Genomic DNA, 19,102 nt, shown 5'->3' with positions numbered 1-19,102 from the left:
CTCCAAATTGCATCTCCAAAGAGCGTTTGCTCTGGGGCTTGGTCTGACACCTGTGGGATGGCTGCTTGCAGAAGAGAGGGGAGGCAGATCTGTTGCTTGGCTTCTTTTGCTAGAGGCCATGGGGCAGGTGTGCTCCAGCTGCATGTCCCTCATGAAAACAAGGGCAGTGGCACCCACGTGTAACTTCCCTGGAGTTTTACTGTTCTTTGGCCAGTGAGCTTCTGGGAGCACAGATCTGGGGAGGAGGGCAGCTTTGCCAGGGCGGTGGAGTGGGGCAGGGCTGCCTAGAGCTAAGGCTGTGCTGGTCCTGCACTGGGGTGGAGGTACTGTGGCACCACGAGCAGTCTGCAGCCCATTGATTCTGACATAACGGGACTTGATACGGCTGTGCAAGGGTGCAATTACAAGAACATTATTAATGCTGATGAGTCTTGGGCTAAAATGACTCTCCCGATTAAAAAGCTCAAGCAAACACTTTGGCAATCCCCAGCCTCCCAGCCCCTTGTTCTGGCTGCTGATTTGCAATTCTGAGCCTCACTTCTCCCAGCCTTGCCCTTCTGACAAGCGGCGCTGCACTCAGGCCTGCTGGGAGTGGTTGCAGGCAGGGGCTGGGAGGCTCCAATGCTGAAAGCTGTCAGCACACGGAGCTGTTCTGGGTATTTTCAGCTGAGAATTGAGCTCTGCTCTGATGAAGCCGTAACAGAATGCTGAAGAGGTTTTATTCAAATCAAGGTGTTACTGACTAATCTCTCCTTGACGCACTCTGATGCCCTGGGTTTCCTGGGCTGCTGCTTCTTTCTGAGAGATTTTCCTTTCTTGACCTTCAAAGCCAACAAGGTTAAACTCCATGTGTAAAAGGCTCAAACCTTCCCCAGACCATACTTCCTGTGCCCAGGGTACAGAGGTGTCAGGTATGTTGTGGGATGCCTGGGACTTCCTGCAGTTTGTGTTGGGTTGGCAGCACAAACAGTTTCTGCTGCGCAGGGAGGGCAGGACTTGTTTTGTTCCAAGCCCTTGCAGTGGCAGTGCTCCCTTCTGTGCAGCCTGTGGCCAGCGCAGGGGCTGAACGCTGGGCTCATCCCCAGGGCAGCCGTGGTTGAGTGCAGGTGATAGAAGCAAATGCTGCGATGGGGTCAGGATGGAGCTGAGGGGAAGGTGAGTTCACAGGGAGGATTTCAGCCCTGTGGTTTTGCTGGCGTTGGTGGAGCAGGACAGAGGGAGGCAGTGCCACTGGGAGCCCATAGCCAGTACCCAGCTGGGTGGGAGCTGCTGCACGTGGGAAGAGCCACAGGTACTCTCTGCATCTCTACTCACTTTGATGCCATCAGCCTGTCTTTTCCCCTCTCTCGGAGGAGCTAATTATGGTGATGTTAATGATGCAGAGGTGCTGATGCTACCTGGGGTTTTAATGAGTTCTCTACATTTTCTGCTGTTTTTATGAGAAAGCCAGGAAGGGGCCTTTGAGAGGTGAGGTGTGTGGTGCTGGGAGCCCAGTGAGCAGTGAGGCAGCCCCAGCCCTGCCATTACTGCACAGGGGAAGCGTCCCAGTGCTTTTGGGTCAGGTCATGGTGGTTGCTGCAGGAACAACACCGGCGACTCCTCACCACACACCCAGGGCCACCGTACAAGCAGGGACGTGCCCAGGGGCATGGTGACTTTGCTGGGCAGAAGGGCTGCCAGTGGCTGGACAGAGGTTTTCCTGGGATTGCAGGGCTGTTCTGGCGCCTGAGCACTGACACACTGCCATCAGCAGCTCTGCACAGCCCACGGGGTTTGTGCCCACCCCCCCAGAGGGTTGGGATGTGCTGTGAGCAGAGGATGTGGATGGGATGTGGTTGCACGGAGTTGGCAAGGGGACTGTAGCCTGTAAAGGATTGAGCAGAGGTGTTGGAGCACTTATATAAAATATCTAAATAAATCTTTAATATTTCTAATTGCAAATGTACATAAATTGCACGGCCACATCATTTCTTTGAACACCAACAACTTTCTCTGTACATTATTACATAGTTTAAAAGGAGCTGAAGGAGATTCAGCAAACACTTCCACTTTGCATTTTTTTTTCTGTTTGTTTTTAAACATACTTACAAAAAGATTTTTTTTCTTTATAAGAGGATATAAAACATAGCGACTGCTTATCAGGAACAAGTATCAGCTTAAGCAGATATACAGAGAGAGGTATATCTTAAGACACAGTGATGTATGATAAAGGAATATGTGAACATGGAGACTGCACTTCGGGGTGCTGGCAGCTGATGCAGAACCACGTAGAATTTACAGCAATGTCACAGCTCAGGTAACCTGTGAAGTCAGTGCTTGAACGCGACACCCTTTTTCAAAGCATGATTGTTTTTGAATGTTGTATAATGCTCTCAAGACTGGATTTGGTTTGGAAAGCCCATGCTTCTATCATCTCCTACCTCCCCATCCCTTCTGATATTCCTTGAGGGAAAAGGTGCCAGTTAGCCCTGCAGAGCTGGCCCAGGGCTCAGCTGGTTCCGAGCAGGACAGGGCCACACAGGCGAGCCTTGTGGCTGAGCAGTGTCCTCTAGGGCTGGGGAGTGGTGGTGGCTACGAGCCCACACTTTCCACACTGGGCAGAGTGCTGTGAGTCCTGGATCAGACCTTAGTGTGTTTTATGTTGCATGTTGGTGTGGATTTAAGTAACAGGAGAAGCCCATGGGCATTCTCAGCGTCGGACGCAATTTGGGGGCTGCTCTCCCAGCAGACTGTGGTATCTCACTCAGGTCCTCTTGTGTCCCTTCTCCCTTCAGGAATATTCACAGCAGAAGCCATGTCCTGCGCCCTGCAGCGACCTGCGGGCTGGCTGCCAGGCCGGCGGACTCAGCATGTTCTCACAGTGCAATCAGTGCTTTAAAAGCAGAAAACAAAACCAACCAGACTCAAATGACAATGCAGAGTGACACAGGACTCTTTGGATGGCAGCAGGATTTGCTTAATCTGGTGCAAAAGGGGCTGGTGACTGTGCTGTAGTATTAATTGGCATGGGGAAGGACCTGAGTCCCTCCGGTTAGTTGGCACTGCACTTGAGCCATAATCCCTGTCCGAAAGGATGGTACTCAGAGTCTGCAGAGACCCCAGAGTATCGTTCAGTCCATTTAATCCCCCTTTACACAAAGTTTTCATCATTTTTTCTTTTTTTCCAGAATTGTTTGCTACAGATTAACAAAACCCCAAATCATAACTCTTAAAACAGAATCCTTGAGGTGGGCCAACCTCAAACCTGGATCCCTGGCTGCTCCCCCTTCCCTCAGGTACCCCATGGGGAGGAGGCTGAAATCATAACCTGGGGCTGGATCCAGATTTGCCAGATAGATGAAGTCCACCTCTGCTGAACAGCAGTGAGATACAGCCAAATCTTGACCAAATAAGCAGCAGCACCAGAAGTAAATTACTATATACAACCGTTAGTGAGATAGATACGTTACAGTAAACACTGAAAACATTTACAAAAAATATTAAGACTTGTATTAAGATAAAAATCTGAGTGTGTTTTAGTCTTGTTTACACTTTGACAAGTTTGCACTAGAACAGCCTCTTATTTTAGAAAGCGCAAGAATGAAAAAGAAAATGGAGCAGATCACAAAACATTACGCATAGTGGTTGCTTCACCGCGGTGCTGTGAGCACCTCCTGCAATTAATTGCCTCTGCTATTGCTACGCCAGGAACCAGGGCTGGGGCTGCGGCTGGGTACCTGGCACTGCCACTCTCACACACACACACACACACACACACACACACAAATGTACAGTTTATAAATAACAGAAACACAAACAGAAGTAACAGAACTGAGCTGAGCCTGGATCTTAAAACCTATTCCCCAAACCCTGACATGGGAGAGTTGTACTTAGCTCCAGTTATTGATACTTGCAGAGTAAGGAGACACAGGAACAAGGGGCTGGGGAAGCTCCATTGAAAAAAGATCTCGTTCTAATTGGAATTCTGTTTCATACTGGCTTAGGAAACTGAGCAACTCCGGAAGGTATTGGCACTGGAACTTGGAAGATTTTATATTTTAGTATCTCACTGTGGAAGGACTTGAACAGCCTGCTCTTGCAGCAGGACAGTGTGCTCAGTGATGTGCACATTTGAGGTTACCCAGGATTTTCTTGGGGAGAAAAAAGGAAGGGGAATGGTGGTATAAAAGCAGTGCCTTGGCTGGGGGGGGGCAAGCAGATTTACTGCACTTTGCTTCAGCACTAACCAACTGTGGTGTGGGGGGGTCTTTCTTCCAGCTCTTAGAGGGCACTGACTGCACCCCCAGATTTTGTCCACATACAAATGGAAGCACTGCCTGTGAAGCGTCTGCCCTGTAGTGCTTCCATTCCTTTATGTTGAACTTCCATCTCTCCCAACACCAATATTTTGGAGCTCAGAAACAATTGACTCTAAAAATACATCTCAGAGCAGGAACAGATTAAAAGTCTTTTTTAGCAGGGTTCTTATCATGTATATAAAGACAACAGCAGAAGTTATGCGTATGAACCAAACTGTTCACATAACCCTGTGTATTCCTAACCTGTCTGGGTCTTTCTCCAGTTGTAACCTTGTCATCTGTGTCAAGTTCTTCAAAGACATCTGTGCTATTCTCCACATGCTGTACTTGGCATAAACACTTAGTGATTACTTTTCTCTGAGGAGCTCCTTTTGGGGTCTCTGTGTACTTGCACCATTCTGCAGGCGTTGGTGGCGTGCAGAGACCTCAATGCAGAGCAGTGCGTTTGTTCCTCCAAGGACCGGAGCTGCAGCAGCTGCAGCCGCACCAGACTTGGCCCAGGGCTTCCAGGCAACAGACAAACGTTTACAAAAATTTAAAAAAAAAATCATCTTAAATTTTGAAAGCAATTGCATGAGGAAAGATGCTGTTAGTGAGCCTTACAGCTGTGGGGCAGCATGGCAGTGCAGAGCTTATGGCACATCACGTCCTGCTCAGGCAGCCCGGCGAGGCTGCAGGTGGTACCTAAGCTGTGCAGAGCTCAGTGAACGTCCTAGTACCTTTGACTGTACATTTACACGTGGCAGGAGGAGCTAGGACAGGCGGTCAGCAGTGTGTTAAACTTTAGTGGGAGGAATAGGCAGATGTCCTGTACACTGTACACTGTCATCCGTGTCTCAGAGAAATCTCTCTGGCTCTCGGTCCGAGTGACCTGCTCTGAGACTGGGAGTCGTGAAGGACTAACTGAACAACCACAAACCAACGAACACCGTGGCGGCAGGTCAGCGGCACAATCCCCCGTTAAGGAGGTGACCCCTCCGCTGAGCAACATGTCTGTGTGTGCCGGGGCTGGAACGTCTAATCCTGGCTTATGCCTGCACAGTGCTCCTGACAAGGGGGCTCTCGGTGGTGGCTGCTGTTCCTGTTGGTTACTCCCTTATGACCATGTTTTACATTCTTCAAGCCGGTTAATTTCCATGCAGTGCTCATTCCCAATTTAAAGAGGACAGTATTCCAGAAAATGGGCTCTTTTTTTTTCTAATGCATACTGTGAAAGAAAAGAAATACAATTACCGATCTTCATGGTTCTTCATGGCCGTTCTTGTTTCTTTGCCTTTTTTTCCTCCCCAGAAACAGTAAGAATCTCCGCACAGAGCACGACATCCCCATAATGAACTCTTTGTCAAGCATGAATCTGGCCATGTTGCAGCCTGGCACTCCCCCTCTCCACAGTGGGCACCAGCAGCAAATCCAGACCCTGCACCTCACTCACAGCTTGGGGACAGCAAGCTCAGGTAACCTTTAATTTGTTCTGTGGTTATATGTGTGGGAGGGAACGCAGTGCCCTGAAACTATTGCTTTACAAAGATTTGTCCCCAGTGTTTGTGAGAGCAGAAGCTGGGAGTGGAACCAAGAAATCCTTCTGCAGGGCCCAGATCCTCCCTCCACTGACACAGGAGCCTGGGGCCTGTCCTGCTCATAGGGACTGCCCAGGCCCCACAGCCCCAGCAGCACCTACGTGGCCCCACATTGTACTGAGTGAGCCCTGACCGTCCCTGTATGGACAGAGTTAATTAAACTCTTATTTGCTGTGCAAATGCCCTCTGGACAGCTCCCCACTGCAAAAGTCAGTGGCAGCACAAAAGCTACATAAGGAAGGCCGAAGGCTCAGGGATTGCTCTGGGGATGGGGCTGTGCTCCAGGGGGAGGCACAGGAGGAGCAGGCCAGGCTCCTGCCAGCCCTTGTCCAGCATGTGCTGCCTGTACTGAGGGTGCTGCCCACTGCAGGCCCTGCCCAGCTCCCTGCATTTTGCTTACTGCAGCGGCAAGGACGTTACTCCCTGTTGGGAGGAGGAGGTGTATTCTCTGGGCAGCTTGGAAGGAAAAGGTTACTTCTGTTTAAACATTAAACACTGATTTAAATCCAACAGTGACAGCAATTCTCAAATATATCTTATTTCCTTATGCCACTCATCTCACACTTGATCTTTCCGTCCCCTCAATGTGCTGGCATTAGCATCTCCCACAAAGGCTCAGTCAAGCGCGCCGTCCGCAGTAAGGAGCTGGGTTCTCTGGGGAGAGAGCAGCCGTTCTCTGAAGCCGCGGCTCACACCTGCTGCTGCACGGTCTCTCTGGCCAGGCCTCCTCCTGCGGCAGCGCCCTCCGGGGTTAACAATTACTGCTGTTTCTGAATTCTCCATTCTCTGTAATCTGCAATTTAGTTGGGTTTGTGGGGGAGATCCCATTACGCGTCTGCATGCTGTACCTCTCTTTCAGCTGAGTAAGGGCACTCATTAACCGTGCGTTGGCAGCATCCAATGAAGCAATGCGTTTCTCCTGCAAAGAAACAGACAGAGGGAACCGTCAGTGGAAACACACGGAGAACTGTTTTCTGCCATTCCATAGGTTGTTGTGAGCTAGCATCCATGGGCCTTTGGGACCAGTACCCCACAGCAGCCCACTGCTGATAGTAGGTCTGCAAATGGCTTTGCCTGTGTTTTCCCCTGCTGCTGCCAGGTGAGCAGACATCTCTGCAAGCTGTGTGCTCCAGGCTGGCCTGGTAGCAGCCGCATCCCAGCCAGAAGCTTGAGTTGATGCTGGGGCATGGTGCTCTGCAACCTCCCACAGCTCCATGTCAGACTGCGTGGCTGTGGCTGTAGCCTGGATTAGAACTGTGCTGGGCTGTGCTGTGCCAGGTTTGCACAAAGCCTGTGTTTCCTTCACTGGAGTGAAAGCCTCTGAAATTCTGAGTTAGGACATAATTTGAGGATTACTTCTATGAGGAATAAATATCCTCTCTGCAGGTAGCTCCAGAAGCATCTGCAGCAGAGCACCAGAGTTCTGCATGGCTGCAGGGATTCTGGACAGCAGTTCTGCAGCCCTGACTCCATTCAGAGAGCAGCTCTGGCTACAGGAGATCCCTGTTAGAGCTTCTGCCCTACTCCCAAGCCTCATGGAGGCTTTGGCGCATCAGGCTTTTAAACAAGCAGAATCTGCACTGAATTAATTTTATCATACTATGTTCTAATTGAACAAAATGGAGATAAAGTACTTTTTCTAATTTTTCAGTGATACAGAAATTGTGTTGTTTGCTCTAACTGCAGCTGCTATGAAGACGATAAGATTCCTGTTCTAAAGCATAGTTCTCTCCCAAGGTGGTTATTCCTGTCAGTGTTTAATTGATTTTGTTAGTGTAAATAAATGCCTTAAATGACTTGTGGCCTCCCAGGATGGCTATGGTGGCATAGCTTATCCTCACTGATTACACTGAGGGGTCCAGTGCAGTATCATGGGGACAAGAGCTGCTGTGCTGCAGCCTGATCCTGCCATGCCTGCACATTCCTGCTGTCTGCTGTGAGCATGCAGAATGAAAACAACACAGACGGGCACAGCAGTTTGCCTGTGTAACTCCAAGGATCACACACAGTGTGAGATGATGAGAAGCAGAAAACTGCGCACCATACAGGCTTGGTGAGAGCCGCACAGGTAACAGTGCAGGGCCTGGAGGAGGTGCTGCTGGCTGCAGCCCCCAGCTGTGTGCCCCACACTCCCCCTTACCTGCCAGGCTTTGCCCTAGCACAGCAGGAAACATGTGCTGATTTACTGGCTTGGAACAAATTACTGTACAGGAAAACAGTGATTCTTTTCGCAAAGTTACCACCATCTCATCTCCTTTATAATTAGCTATACAGTAAATTAGTCATGAGTGGTGACTCACAAGAGATTAATACGGTCATTAAGAGAAAGCCTACAATTCACTAGCATCTAGCCACAACCTGAAGCTGCCTAAACAAATGAAAAGATGATGGGCTGTATTTTCAGATTCTTTGTTCCAAGCACAGTATTTTCCACCATCATCTGATGCCCCTCTGCCATTCTCATCTGTACCACTAACTGCGCTTCCATCAGCCCTGGTACAGTTCTGCACAGACTGACCGTGGTCCTGGGCATCCCTGCAGGGAGCAGGGTGCTGACACCCACGTGCTGACCATTTGCACAAGGTCAGTCCCCTGGCACTGCCATTCCATGCTCCTCCAAGCTACATGCCCTGCCTCCTCCCCTCTGCTCCCTCTGCTCTGCAGGCATGCTTTCCTTCCCTGCTCTGTGCATTTGCTCTCCTCTTGTCTATCATTCCCCTGCCCTTCTGTTGGCTGTGCCCTTCTCAAGACTTTGCTCCAACCATCTCCTCGCTGCTCGGCCTGCTGTCACCCCCACATCGCCACATTACCTGCCAAACAGCAAGGCTGCAAAAAGCTGCAAAATGCAAATTACTCTGGCAATAGAACAGTGTCCTGCTGAGGGCTGACCCACCCTGTCACTGACTGCAGCTTTGTGCTGACGCGGTCTGGACGTGGTCTGACCGCACTGGATCTAGTGCTGCTGCACAGCAGGGAGGCTGCATGTTGGCAGAGTCACCCCAGAGTGCTGCAGTCCTCAGTGTCAGGGACTCACCTGTGCATCAATGATCTTCTGCTTGGAGTCCACGGCAGCCTGCATTTCTGCATGGTCTTTCTTCAGCTCCTCCTCAACTGACATCAGCCTGGTAGCCAGAGAGACGAGAAAATAAAAACATGTTTTCAAGATGCAGAGTGTATCATCTTTGTAGCGTTTTGTACTGCTTAGGGAAGTGATCTGAAAGCTGGGGACAGCTGGAGGAAAGGGGACCCTGCAGGCCTGCAGCTCCTGTCTCCCTGTGGTACGGGTTAGCTTTGTGAAATGCACGCTTTATAAGAAAAAAAAAAGTATTCTAAAGGCCCTCAGCGAAAGGGCAGGGACAGCGTTAGTTGGATGAAGGCTGATATGCACCTCTGCAACATGTGGGAGGAGGTGTGAAATGGTAGAGACCCCAGCCTGCAGCCTCCAGCATCCAGACAAGGTCTGAGCCCTCAGCTGAGAATGCAACACTGAGGCACTCTGAGATGCTCTCACAATAAGCAGCTGTGTGTTCAAACAGAAAAGGGACATGGGCATTGCCACCACCTGCTGTTACACACAAACCAATGGTTCAGTGCATCATTTTTCTGGCTATTAATTTTGTCTAGACAACTGTAGTGCACATTGCCCAAGAGCTTAAGTGATTAAGGCCAGGGAAGGAAGACTCCTTTGTGAGTGCTGATTAAAAGCAGAGACGTGGCTCGGCTCAGGTAAGGTGAAACTAGCGGGACTGAACAGCGTGGTCAGCGCTAATGCCAGCCCTGCTGCCTCCCCCAGCTGCCCTGTACCTGCTGATGATGCCCTTCATCTGGATCTCCTTATCCTCCTGCTGTCTCCGCAGCCGCTCCTCACTCTCCTCCAGCCTGGCCTGGTACTCCAGCATCAGTTTCTGCGTTGTCTCCTCCTGGCATTTGAAGCGTGTCTCGTACTCCTCCAGCTTCTTGTTGGAGATGCGCAACTTGTCCTGCAGCACCACCAGGTCCTGCTGGTACTACAGCACGCGGGGACAGACAGGAGGAGAAAACACTTGAAGCGTGTCATCACGCACGGCTCTGCCCTTGCCAGGGTTTCCCCACAACCCCACTGCCCCTCTCCTAGCTGCAAACCCATATCAGATAACCCTGCTTGCCGACACCTCCTCTTCGGTCTTCTCCATGCTGTGCTGGGAGCGGCGCTGCGTCCTGCAGGGCTGGCACGGCGCTGGCACGTTCAGAGAATGGGCTGTTAGCAGAGTTCAGCAGTTCACATGGGGAAAGCAGGTTAGAGTGACTGAATGGCAAATGCACCTTCCTCACACTACGCACAGGGCTAAACACAGGCAGGAGAGGCTGAACTGGTGGGATTCTGGGTTAATGCGCGAGCTCTTCAGCCTGTATCAATAAACAGGAGTGCTTTGGAGATGCTGAAAGCACAAGTGCAGCAGCCTCCCGGATGGGGCAGCTCGGGGCTGAGCGGGCAGGGGCAGTGCTGCAGCCCCACATCTCAAACCCTGCAAGCAGATGGCAAGCCAGGGCTCAGTCCCAGAAGAACTGCTGCATGAAGCCGAGACCCCACAGGCTGTGCCGGTTACACAGCTGAAGCTAAACAGCAGCAACAGAAGAATCACATACAGCAATTACAAAAACAGCTTTCTGACTCAGCAAAGCCGGGTTCAGCTGTTCAAGAGCATTCAACACAACTTACTTTGCTAAAGGAAAATTCAGTGCAAATCTGTGTAGGACTTTAATTTCTAAGTTATCTTTGAAAACCGTCTATTAAAAACTCTTAACTGTAATGACCTCAGAATAATTAACACACACCTGATGTTGTGAGGAGCTGTGAGTCAGACTGGAAAAAAAATCACCTGGGCCATGAGAGCAGTTACAAGGCCACAGGAGTTGCATAAGTGCAAAGAGGAACACGCTGAATCCTGAACTGATAGTAGCTTAAAACAGAGCCCTGCCCTTCGGCCATCTCCAGCCACGTGAAGCATTCACTTTACGAATGTCCTTGTATCCTGATGCTGTGAATCCTGCTGTGGAGCTTCCCTGCCAGATCAGCTTCTTTGGAGAGGACGCACAGCCACTGTGCCCTATGCCCCAGCTCACATAAGCACTGCTCTAAGAAAATCCTCTGCCCAACTGACTGCAGACTGAGCTCAGCTCCTCCAGGCTGAAGACGTGTGATGCCAAGGGGCCTCCTGACGGCTAAAGGCTGAGTAGGAAGGGGCCGTAAGCTCCTCCCAACTGGGCACAGATGGCACAACAGATCGCTGTTTTTTTCCTTTAGCAAAGCTTTTACTGAGGCACTGAAAGGACACAGTTTGCATGTGGAACTGGAGTGATGGGAAACAAAGATGCCCATACAGATGCACAGAAGCACTGAAGTGAGACAGAAGGGAGTTGCTCACACAGGAAAGATTAAATACCTACCCTAGCCTTAAAATAAGAGCAGCAAGAGTGTAAGTGATAGCAGGAGAGGCCTCAGAGCCCGAGGGAGTCGCTCCTGTCTCTACAACACTTGTCTCACTCCTGGTTACCATTCAGGTCTTACAGTAATGGGAAGACAGATTATGCTAATGATGATCTTTGATGTCAGTGACTTTACAGCAAAGTAACAAAAGATGCTGCGTGGCAGTGAGACACCAGGGTATGGGGGACACCTGTGGCCTTAGGACAGGGATCAGTTTGCTGCAGAAATGAGTTCCTAACCCTGACCTCAGCTTCCTAGAGCAGGTGCTGGTGAGCTCTGCTGCCCATGGGAGCCCAGACAGGGCCAGAAGGCAGCCAGGCTGGGCTGAGGGACACCCACCCCGCTGCAGAACTGCAGGAGCACCAAACCTCTCTGAAGCCCTTCAGTACCAGAATGCAGCAATAACACAGGTGCACAATGCACGGATCTGGATGTACTGCTTTCGTTTGCTGCCTACTAGTGTCTCTATTTAGGTCACATTCACAATTTCTATGCATGTGCAAATAATGTCAGCTAACACAGAGCTGAGTGTCTGATCAGTGCGTGTCTGTGCTTGCGGGAATACCCAAGGAGGAAAGAACCCATAAAAACAGGCTGAGTTCTCCCATCTGCCATACTACTGGGGGGAGCCCCCACCTCCTACTCCCTGCTCTGCCTCTTAAAGGTGAGAGCACCAGAATGATATGACTGAGAAGGGGAAAGCTACAAAACCAGAAATGTCTGTGCTGCAGAACAGGAAAACAGTTCAGGGAGGGAGAAGCCTGCCGCCTGCGTGACCTGCTGGAAGCACTTGGTCACTGGGATGTAGCAAAGCACGTTTAGGAAACATCCCAAATACCCAAGTGCAGATACCCTACAGTGCCAGGCTGCTGAGAAGTGCCAATTCTGCAGCAACTCAGGGCCCCTCCGGCCCTGGGGGCTCCAGTTGAACCCTCTGGCTCTGACTCGCTGGCAGACCCCACACAGCCTGGAGCAGTATCACTGCATCAGCAATGTCACACCAAGCCCCAGTGCTGCATCCAAGACCAGAATCTGGACTTAATTTTTAGGTCTCCTTACAGTCTCTTACCACAGGAGCTGCTCCTTGCTGCACATCCCTGCAATTAGACAGGAGGGTGCCAGTATCCTACTTCTGGTCTCTGGGTACATTTAATTTATTTTCTAAGCCCTTCTTCACCTGCAGCCAGGGGGAAGCAACTGGCTGGCACCAGGTGATGCTACAGAGCAGCCCTGATTCCTGGCTCCCACTTTTCTCACTTGCTTCCATCAGGGCAATTGCAGTCAGTGTGTGAAGCCCTCCCAGGCAATCCCCAGCAGCGCCCTGCGAGCAGCAGGGCTGAACAGCCCAACAGCCTCTGTGGGGCAGCGCAGGGCGGCCTGCCCCCAGCTGCAGCTCAACCACATTCAAGGAAATCCTCTCTCTATTTAGAAACTTGATTCAATCCAATCAGGTTTTACCTTTTCTGCTTGGCTGAGCTCGTCCTTATTCCTGAGCTTATCCCTGTGCTTGGAATCTGGGTCAATGCTTTCATCTTCTAAAAACTGCATGTTCATATTCAAAAGCCAAGCAGCAGTGCGGTCCAGGGCACTGGGGTTCACAGGAGAAGGGGCCTACAATGAAACATACAACCATAACAAAAGAAAAACCTGTAACAGAAAGGTCATGAAGCCAGAGAGAGCAGTTCCTTCCAAGCCCTCTCCCATGCTGCTCCAACAGCAGAGAACAGATTTGAGCTACCAGAGGAGCAGGAATACCTCCTGGTGTGCACCTCCCATTATTTTGCATCAGAAACATTTGACAGGCTGAATTCTTCCCTCTGCCATCCCTATGGAACAGGCAAACAAAGGTGTGTGGCAGTGGAATCCTGCTGAAGTGAAGGCCCAGGTTATTGCAGCAGCTGTCACCTCTGCAAGCAGAGACTTCACTCAGCTCTTCAGTCTCTGCTTCACTGCGCTGTGTTCTTGCTTGCCACAGAGCCTTTGCACAGATAAAACCACATCTTCAAAAATATGCCTTCTTGAAAAGTAACAGTTTCTTCTTGGGTGAGGCTCTGTACCAAAGAGGCCCAACTTCCCGAGCTCTCCCTGGAGCTCACAGCGCCGGTGGGCACAGGGTGCAGCACTGCTCTTGGCAGGCATTGGGGCTGAAGGCAGGACTGCGAGCTCAGCACCTTCCAGCTGCATTAACAACTTGAGGAAGAGAAGCTGCAGCTATTTCCCCTCCATCCTGGCTCATTATAAACAGCAGTAATTATCCACTTGGATGAACACAAGGGATCTGGATGACCTGTTCAAGTTAACAAGGCAAAGAGATTGGGAAATTTCTCCTCCATTCAAACACCGGTGCTAGAAGCTTTCCTGTGCCATCCTTCAGCTTTGTCTTCATTTCCACAGCTTTCAATCAGAAGCTCAGGCACTGCTCATGGAGCACTGAGGGCCGATCGAAGGAGAGCTGCCCACCTCAGTGATGTAAAGGCCCTGGGTCCAACGCTCTCCACTAACAGAGCCACTGCCCATCAGCCCTTCTGCCTCCTCGTCCTTTCTCTGAAGATGTGGGAAAGTACAGCCTGTTCCTTCTGGCATGGGTTTGACGGCAGCCCAGGTGAACTCGGGAGGTGGAGGAGATACTGGTGCTGCAGGGCAGGAGCGAGGAGCTCTTCTGAAGACAATCCTCCTCAAATGGCCACCATGTGGGAGCTCTCAATTCTTGAGCAGTAGTTTTATGATTCACAGCTAACAGGTGAACTATGCGATTAAGGCTGGGAGGGGCATTTTGGAGACTTCAGCTCTTGCGAGGGCAGTGAGGGCGGAGGAAAGCTCTGAAACACCAACCAGCCAGCCAAGGTCACCCGCTGTCCCCAGCTCTCTTCTGGGAGGAACTGCCCCAGCGGGTGGCTGTGGTAGAGCTGTGCCCTCTGCACCTAACAAGTATCGATCCACATTACACAAATGCTGCTACATGGCACGCCTGCTGATGTCAGTGCTTATGAGTCAATACAGTGTGCACAACGCAGCTCTGGATCGGACCGAAACCACCTGCAAAAGCAGCACTGCCAACAGCCTCCACCTCTGCTGCTGAAATGGAACCTGTGCTGAGGAGCAGGCAGCTGTGGCCAACTGTTCACCTTCTCTGGGCTTGTATTACTGTTACAACTCTCCCTTTAGGTACTGAGAGGTCCTCCTGTGTTAATTTTTTTAATAGGGTTATATCTGAAATGTAAAACGAAAAGCAATTCACCCATGCCAGGAAAGCCAGAGGGTCCTGGGTCTGCGACCTACTGCTTCAATCTCAGCACCTTGCACAGCCAGATCTCTGTGCAAAACAGATGTGCTCCAGGACCTGAGTGCTGCCAGGCTCTGCACAGAAGGGACTCTGCTCTCGATGGGAAAACACCTCTTCCTTCCTGCTCTCGCCTCCCCATTTGAACTCACAGGAGGGTCTAATGGAGCAAAGTGGAATGTCCATGGACACCATGGCTCTAGGGGAACAGGAGCAGCAGTACAGTACTTGTAGATACGAGATGAGGGCCCGGTCCGAGTCTGTGAGATGGTGCTGGGTTGGCTATGGCATGGGATGAGAGCCTGCGCATGGAGAGGCAAAGCAGTGACGAGGCGGCAGTGCAGGACAGAGGCGGGGCTGCCATTGCCCTCGTGGCTCTGCCACCTACCGCCCTGCATCCAGCGCGCTCCAACGTGCCGCACGACAAAGGAACGGAGGATGAGCGTTTGCCTGTGTCCCATTCCTCAGAGGGCCTCTGGCTCAGGCCAGGCTGGGTGCAGGAACCGTGCCACAATCGCCACGCCGCCACAAAGCCCGCTCCCACTGCAGCAACCCCCCCCGCCCCATTTCTCCTCCCCCTCCCACGGCCCGGCCGCCTCCCACCCCCCAGCCGCTTCAGCCCCCCGCTCACCTGTTTGTGCATGGTGCGCTGCTTCATCTCGGGGCTGTCGCCCTTGGAGGAGGACGACTGCTGCCGGAGACGGGCCCCGCTGCCGGGCCAGTCGGGCGAGGAGGACATCATGCTGCCACTGGACGGCCGCTGGTACTGCACCGTGTTCAGCAGCGAGGGCGGCGTCCGGCCCCGGGTGACGGGCGGCGGAGGCGGCGGGGGCGGCTGGTCTATCCGCCGCTGCGGTCCCGCGCTGTTCTGCCTCGGCATGGTGGGCTGCCCGCCCTTCTCTGAAAGCGAGAGCTGCCGCCGGGCCAGTTCCCCCGTCCGGCGGGTGAAGTCCTTCGCTGGCGGCGGGGCCGGCGAAGCCGTGTTTGTTGGCCGTCAGCTCCTCGCTGTTGCTGTGGGAGCTGAGCGAGCTGTGGCACTCGGAGCCGGAGTCGCCCAGGCCGCGGGGCGAGAGCGGCAGCCCGGCGGCCATCTGGTACACGGGGTTCTGGAAGGAGAGCGGGGCCAGCAGCTGGGGCCGGCCGGGCGCGCTCTCGCCACTCGGCGTGGTGGGCGTCTGGCCCACGCGGCGCACCGTGGCCATACCCGACATGCTGCTCTGCTGAGTCCGAGCGCTCCACACGCCCTGCAACTGCCCGAGGGACGACTGACTGTCATTGAGGGAGTCGGCAGCACCGGGCGCGTTGGCCCCGCTGTCCAAGAGCCGATTGTCCTGCAAGTCCACCATGGACAAACTCTTGCTGCCATTTGACATCTGCACGTCGGGCTCATTGGCCTCTGAGTAACTGGAGCTTCGGGCAGGCGAGGGCTGAGCCCCAGCAGACCTTGTGACAAAAAACAAGTCCTTGTTTTCGGGGGTTGGAGATGGTAACCGTGTGAAATCTATCAGACTGCGGGGAAGTCAGTGCGCGAGGAAGAGGAGAGGAAAACAAAACAGAACAAAGAAGAGTTGTGAATGCCACACAGGAGCAGGAAAACATTATCACTCAGAAGCAATTGGTGTGGCAGAGCTGTGCGGGAAGCAGGCACAGCCCGCCCTGCGGGGACAGTGCAGCAGGAGCGGGGATGCGGGCAGCAGAGGGGCCCTGGGCACGGAGCTCTGTGCCACGCAGGTGTTTGTAGGCTCACAGCACACTGCTTGCAGCCTCTGCTTCACCATCCACGCTCTGCTCAGTGTGCCGACAGCGCACCAGCTGGCCGTGCCCTCAGCACTCCGGCCTGCCCTGTGCCCGGGCACTAAGCTGCCTCATGTTGGCACAGCACCCCGCAGGTCAGACCCACACTGCGCATCCGAAGGTCAGACACAGGGCTGTAACTGCAGAGCTCAATCCTAGCAACTGAAAGTTATCCACCCATTGCTCCTGCTGTAGCAGATAAATTCAGGCAATATTGATTTCTTGCAGACAGGAAGAAAGAGCTTTGCAGTAGCTCAATGTGAATATACCACTGATCAAAGGTGATGCACGGTAAGCAAGTATTTGGGTGATGGCATACTGGTAGAGATCCTCCATAGCATTAAATAATTGTACCTCAAGCTGGGAAGCATTAGAGATGAAAGCTCTGATTACAGCAAGTCCAGCTCCATTGCTGCCTTTCATTCCTAATTAAACTGTTAAGAGTTATGCAGGTTCCACTTACAAGCTATTTTATTAGCAGTGTCTTTCAATTTATGTGGGCTCTATTTCATTTTCCACAAACAGAAACATTTTTAGTCTCCTACACAGTCATCATTCCCATAAATGATTTTTCTTACATAATTAGGCCTAAAAGTGTGTTTGGTGACTGTGTCTGTGAATCACTGCTCGTTAAAACATTTATTATACAAGCAGGATGGAGCAGACTGGAACTGATTGTTAGACCTCTACAGCTTGCCCACTGGTAGTGGAATGCCCAGATTTGCACCACACTGAATTCAGCACATACCCTATGTCTTACAAAGATGGATAAAGCCAATAAATCCTGCATATGCAGACACCCTATGAATGCAATGGTAAAACACTGTTTTGAGGTTAGCAGCCTCAATGCCCTCAAAGGACGGACACTTTGCTTCTGCAGCTGAGTGTCAAGAATGGAGCCCAGAACCACGTGGTTGATTTCCCATACCACATCCTCAGTTCTGGCTCAGGATGGACCTGTTGACTTGCACTACTGCCCACTGCTACACCTAGATTCAGAGCTGAACTACACCCAGTATCAGTTTTGCAATTGGAAAGCTTTGCCAGTGAACCAGGAAAATCCACACTACACCTTGTCCTGCCTGACCCCACAAGCGCTCAGGTTCTGGTAACAGGCGAATGTTCAGTATTTCCCTGGTCTGTGGCCAGGCCACCTCTTTTGCTCTTACCCAGATAAGTCATTCTCTATCACCATTTTCTGCAGCCCCGCAGAGATGCTGTTCCCAGCACTGGGAGTGGATGCAGTGTGATCAGCTGTGACTGAGACCTGCACGCAGGCCGGGTTACTGAGCGCCGAGTTGACGTCCCTCAGGATCCGCGGCAGAGGGCCAAGTTTTGTTGCAGTGCTCTGGAGAGAAAAGAGCAGAGTTACTACCAACATCATGTGTTCTGCAAGAAAACTCTGGGTTCTGCCGATTGCTGGGCAGTCTCTTTCAGTGGACTACGTTAGCAACATTCATTTTCTCCAACATTTAACCCCAGTGCCTAGGCTACAGCTTATCCCAGAACGCACAGCTTCAGAAGTCATTTGCAGCTGTGGGGCAGAAGGAAGCTAGCACACTGCACATGGTTCATACAAAGATGACACCTGTGGCCAAACCTGGTTCAGGTCACTGGACAGAAATCCTTTTACTTTAAAAGGAATCTGCTGGGACAAACAAGGCAGCCTGGTGTTCAGCAGCTCTGCCTTCACATCTCAACATCCTCACCCCTCAGTGATGAAAAGCAAAGACAGAAGGCAGTACTCGCCAGCCTCAGAGAAAGCCACAAAGGATGATCTCCTTCAGCAGCACGTGCAAAGGTGGAACAAGAGCAAGAGCCAGTAGGAGCTGTGCTGTGCTCCCACACCCTAATGGGTTGGTACTGGCTGGACACAGGGGAGGTGTATGCTGTCCAGTACTGGCTGAAGTCTGTCCCTGCAGCCCCCCTACCTGCTCCAGCTGAGAAATGACTTCCCAGAGCAGCGAGTGCAGAGTGGACAGTTCCCGGCCCAGGTCAATGTAGCCTTCAAAGCCAGCTGTGTTTGAGATGGTTTCTGGATTGGAAATCTCCAGTAGGAATCTCTGCATGTTGGTCCACTCATGTTCCAGAAACTGATTCATAAAAGACATATATTCCTCTTTGCTGCCAAACCTGTCAAGACAGCAACACAAGTCTCAGCTAAATCCCGTAAAGAGTTGCAGTGAGCAAATGAGCGGGTATATACGCAGGTAAGAAGACCAGTGTCTTTCTCTGGCATCTGAGTGCTTGCAAAGCCTTTGGGATTACCAGGCTGCTAACAAGCAGCTGGTGCTGAGCAAAGAACCCAAATTAATTCCAGCCTAATCCAGCTAACCCCTCATCAGTGCAGGCCCTGAGCAGCAGAAATGAAGGTGAAAGCCATAGAAACAAGAAATTATAATACCGAGCCCAATCAACTGACTGGAGTGCAGTAAGTGATGGCTGCAGGAGTCCCATGCTCTCCCCCAGCAATTCTGCAAGGAGAGGCTTGGTCACGTGCAGTCTGCAGGACAGCTTGATCACTTTGGTTTGACTAATGTCAGCTTAGTGAAAGAGTCTTTCCTGCAAAATGCTGAAAATCTGAAAACCCTTTAGGTTAGGGATTGGTCAGGAATATGGAGAATTTCTGTCATCTCGTGTAACACACTCGCATGTCTTCCTCCTGTGTGTGCACGCATGTGCATTC

The 19,102-nt window shown here is 51.7% G+C and overlaps 2 protein-coding genes across 4 annotated transcripts in view; one reads left to right on the top strand and one right to left on the bottom strand.

The window, feature by feature from the left end:
• The window catches only part of TTLL11 (tubulin tyrosine ligase like 11), a 50,937-nt gene extending 43,266 nt beyond the window's left edge, over positions 1-7,671 (top strand). For 2 of the 3 annotated variants that reach the window (XM_085239159.1, XM_085239161.1), the window contains one exon: positions 5,589-7,671. Coding sequence is in view for 1 of the 3 variants with exons in the window: in XM_085239161.1 (XP_085095287.1) it covers positions 5,589-5,629 (41 nt within the window). In the remaining 2 variants the exon portion in view is untranslated. The remainder of the gene's footprint in view (positions 1-5,588) is intronic. The other variant, XR_014887227.1, reaches the window with a different exon arrangement.
• DAB2IP (DAB2 interacting protein) overlaps positions 1,897-19,102 on the bottom strand; it is a 158,765-nt gene continuing 141,559 nt past the window's right edge. The window contains 8 exon segments of the mRNA XM_085239155.1: positions 1,897-6,794; positions 8,910-8,997; positions 9,680-9,882; positions 12,801-12,953; positions 15,254-15,574; positions 15,576-16,131; positions 17,586-17,764; positions 18,348-18,549. Coding sequence (XP_085095281.1) covers positions 6,627-6,794; positions 8,910-8,997; positions 9,680-9,882; positions 12,801-12,953; positions 15,254-15,574; positions 15,576-16,131; positions 17,586-17,764; positions 18,348-18,549 — 1,870 coding nt within the window. The 3' untranslated portion in view covers positions 1,897-6,626.

Source organism: Meleagris gallopavo, chromosome 19, assembly GCF_905368555.1.
Source record: "Meleagris gallopavo chromosome 19, MGAL_WU_HG_1.1, whole genome shotgun sequence".
Lineage (NCBI taxonomy): Eukaryota > Metazoa > Chordata > Aves > Galliformes > Phasianidae > Meleagris > Meleagris gallopavo.
This window is presented reverse-complemented; position numbering and strand designations above follow the sequence as displayed.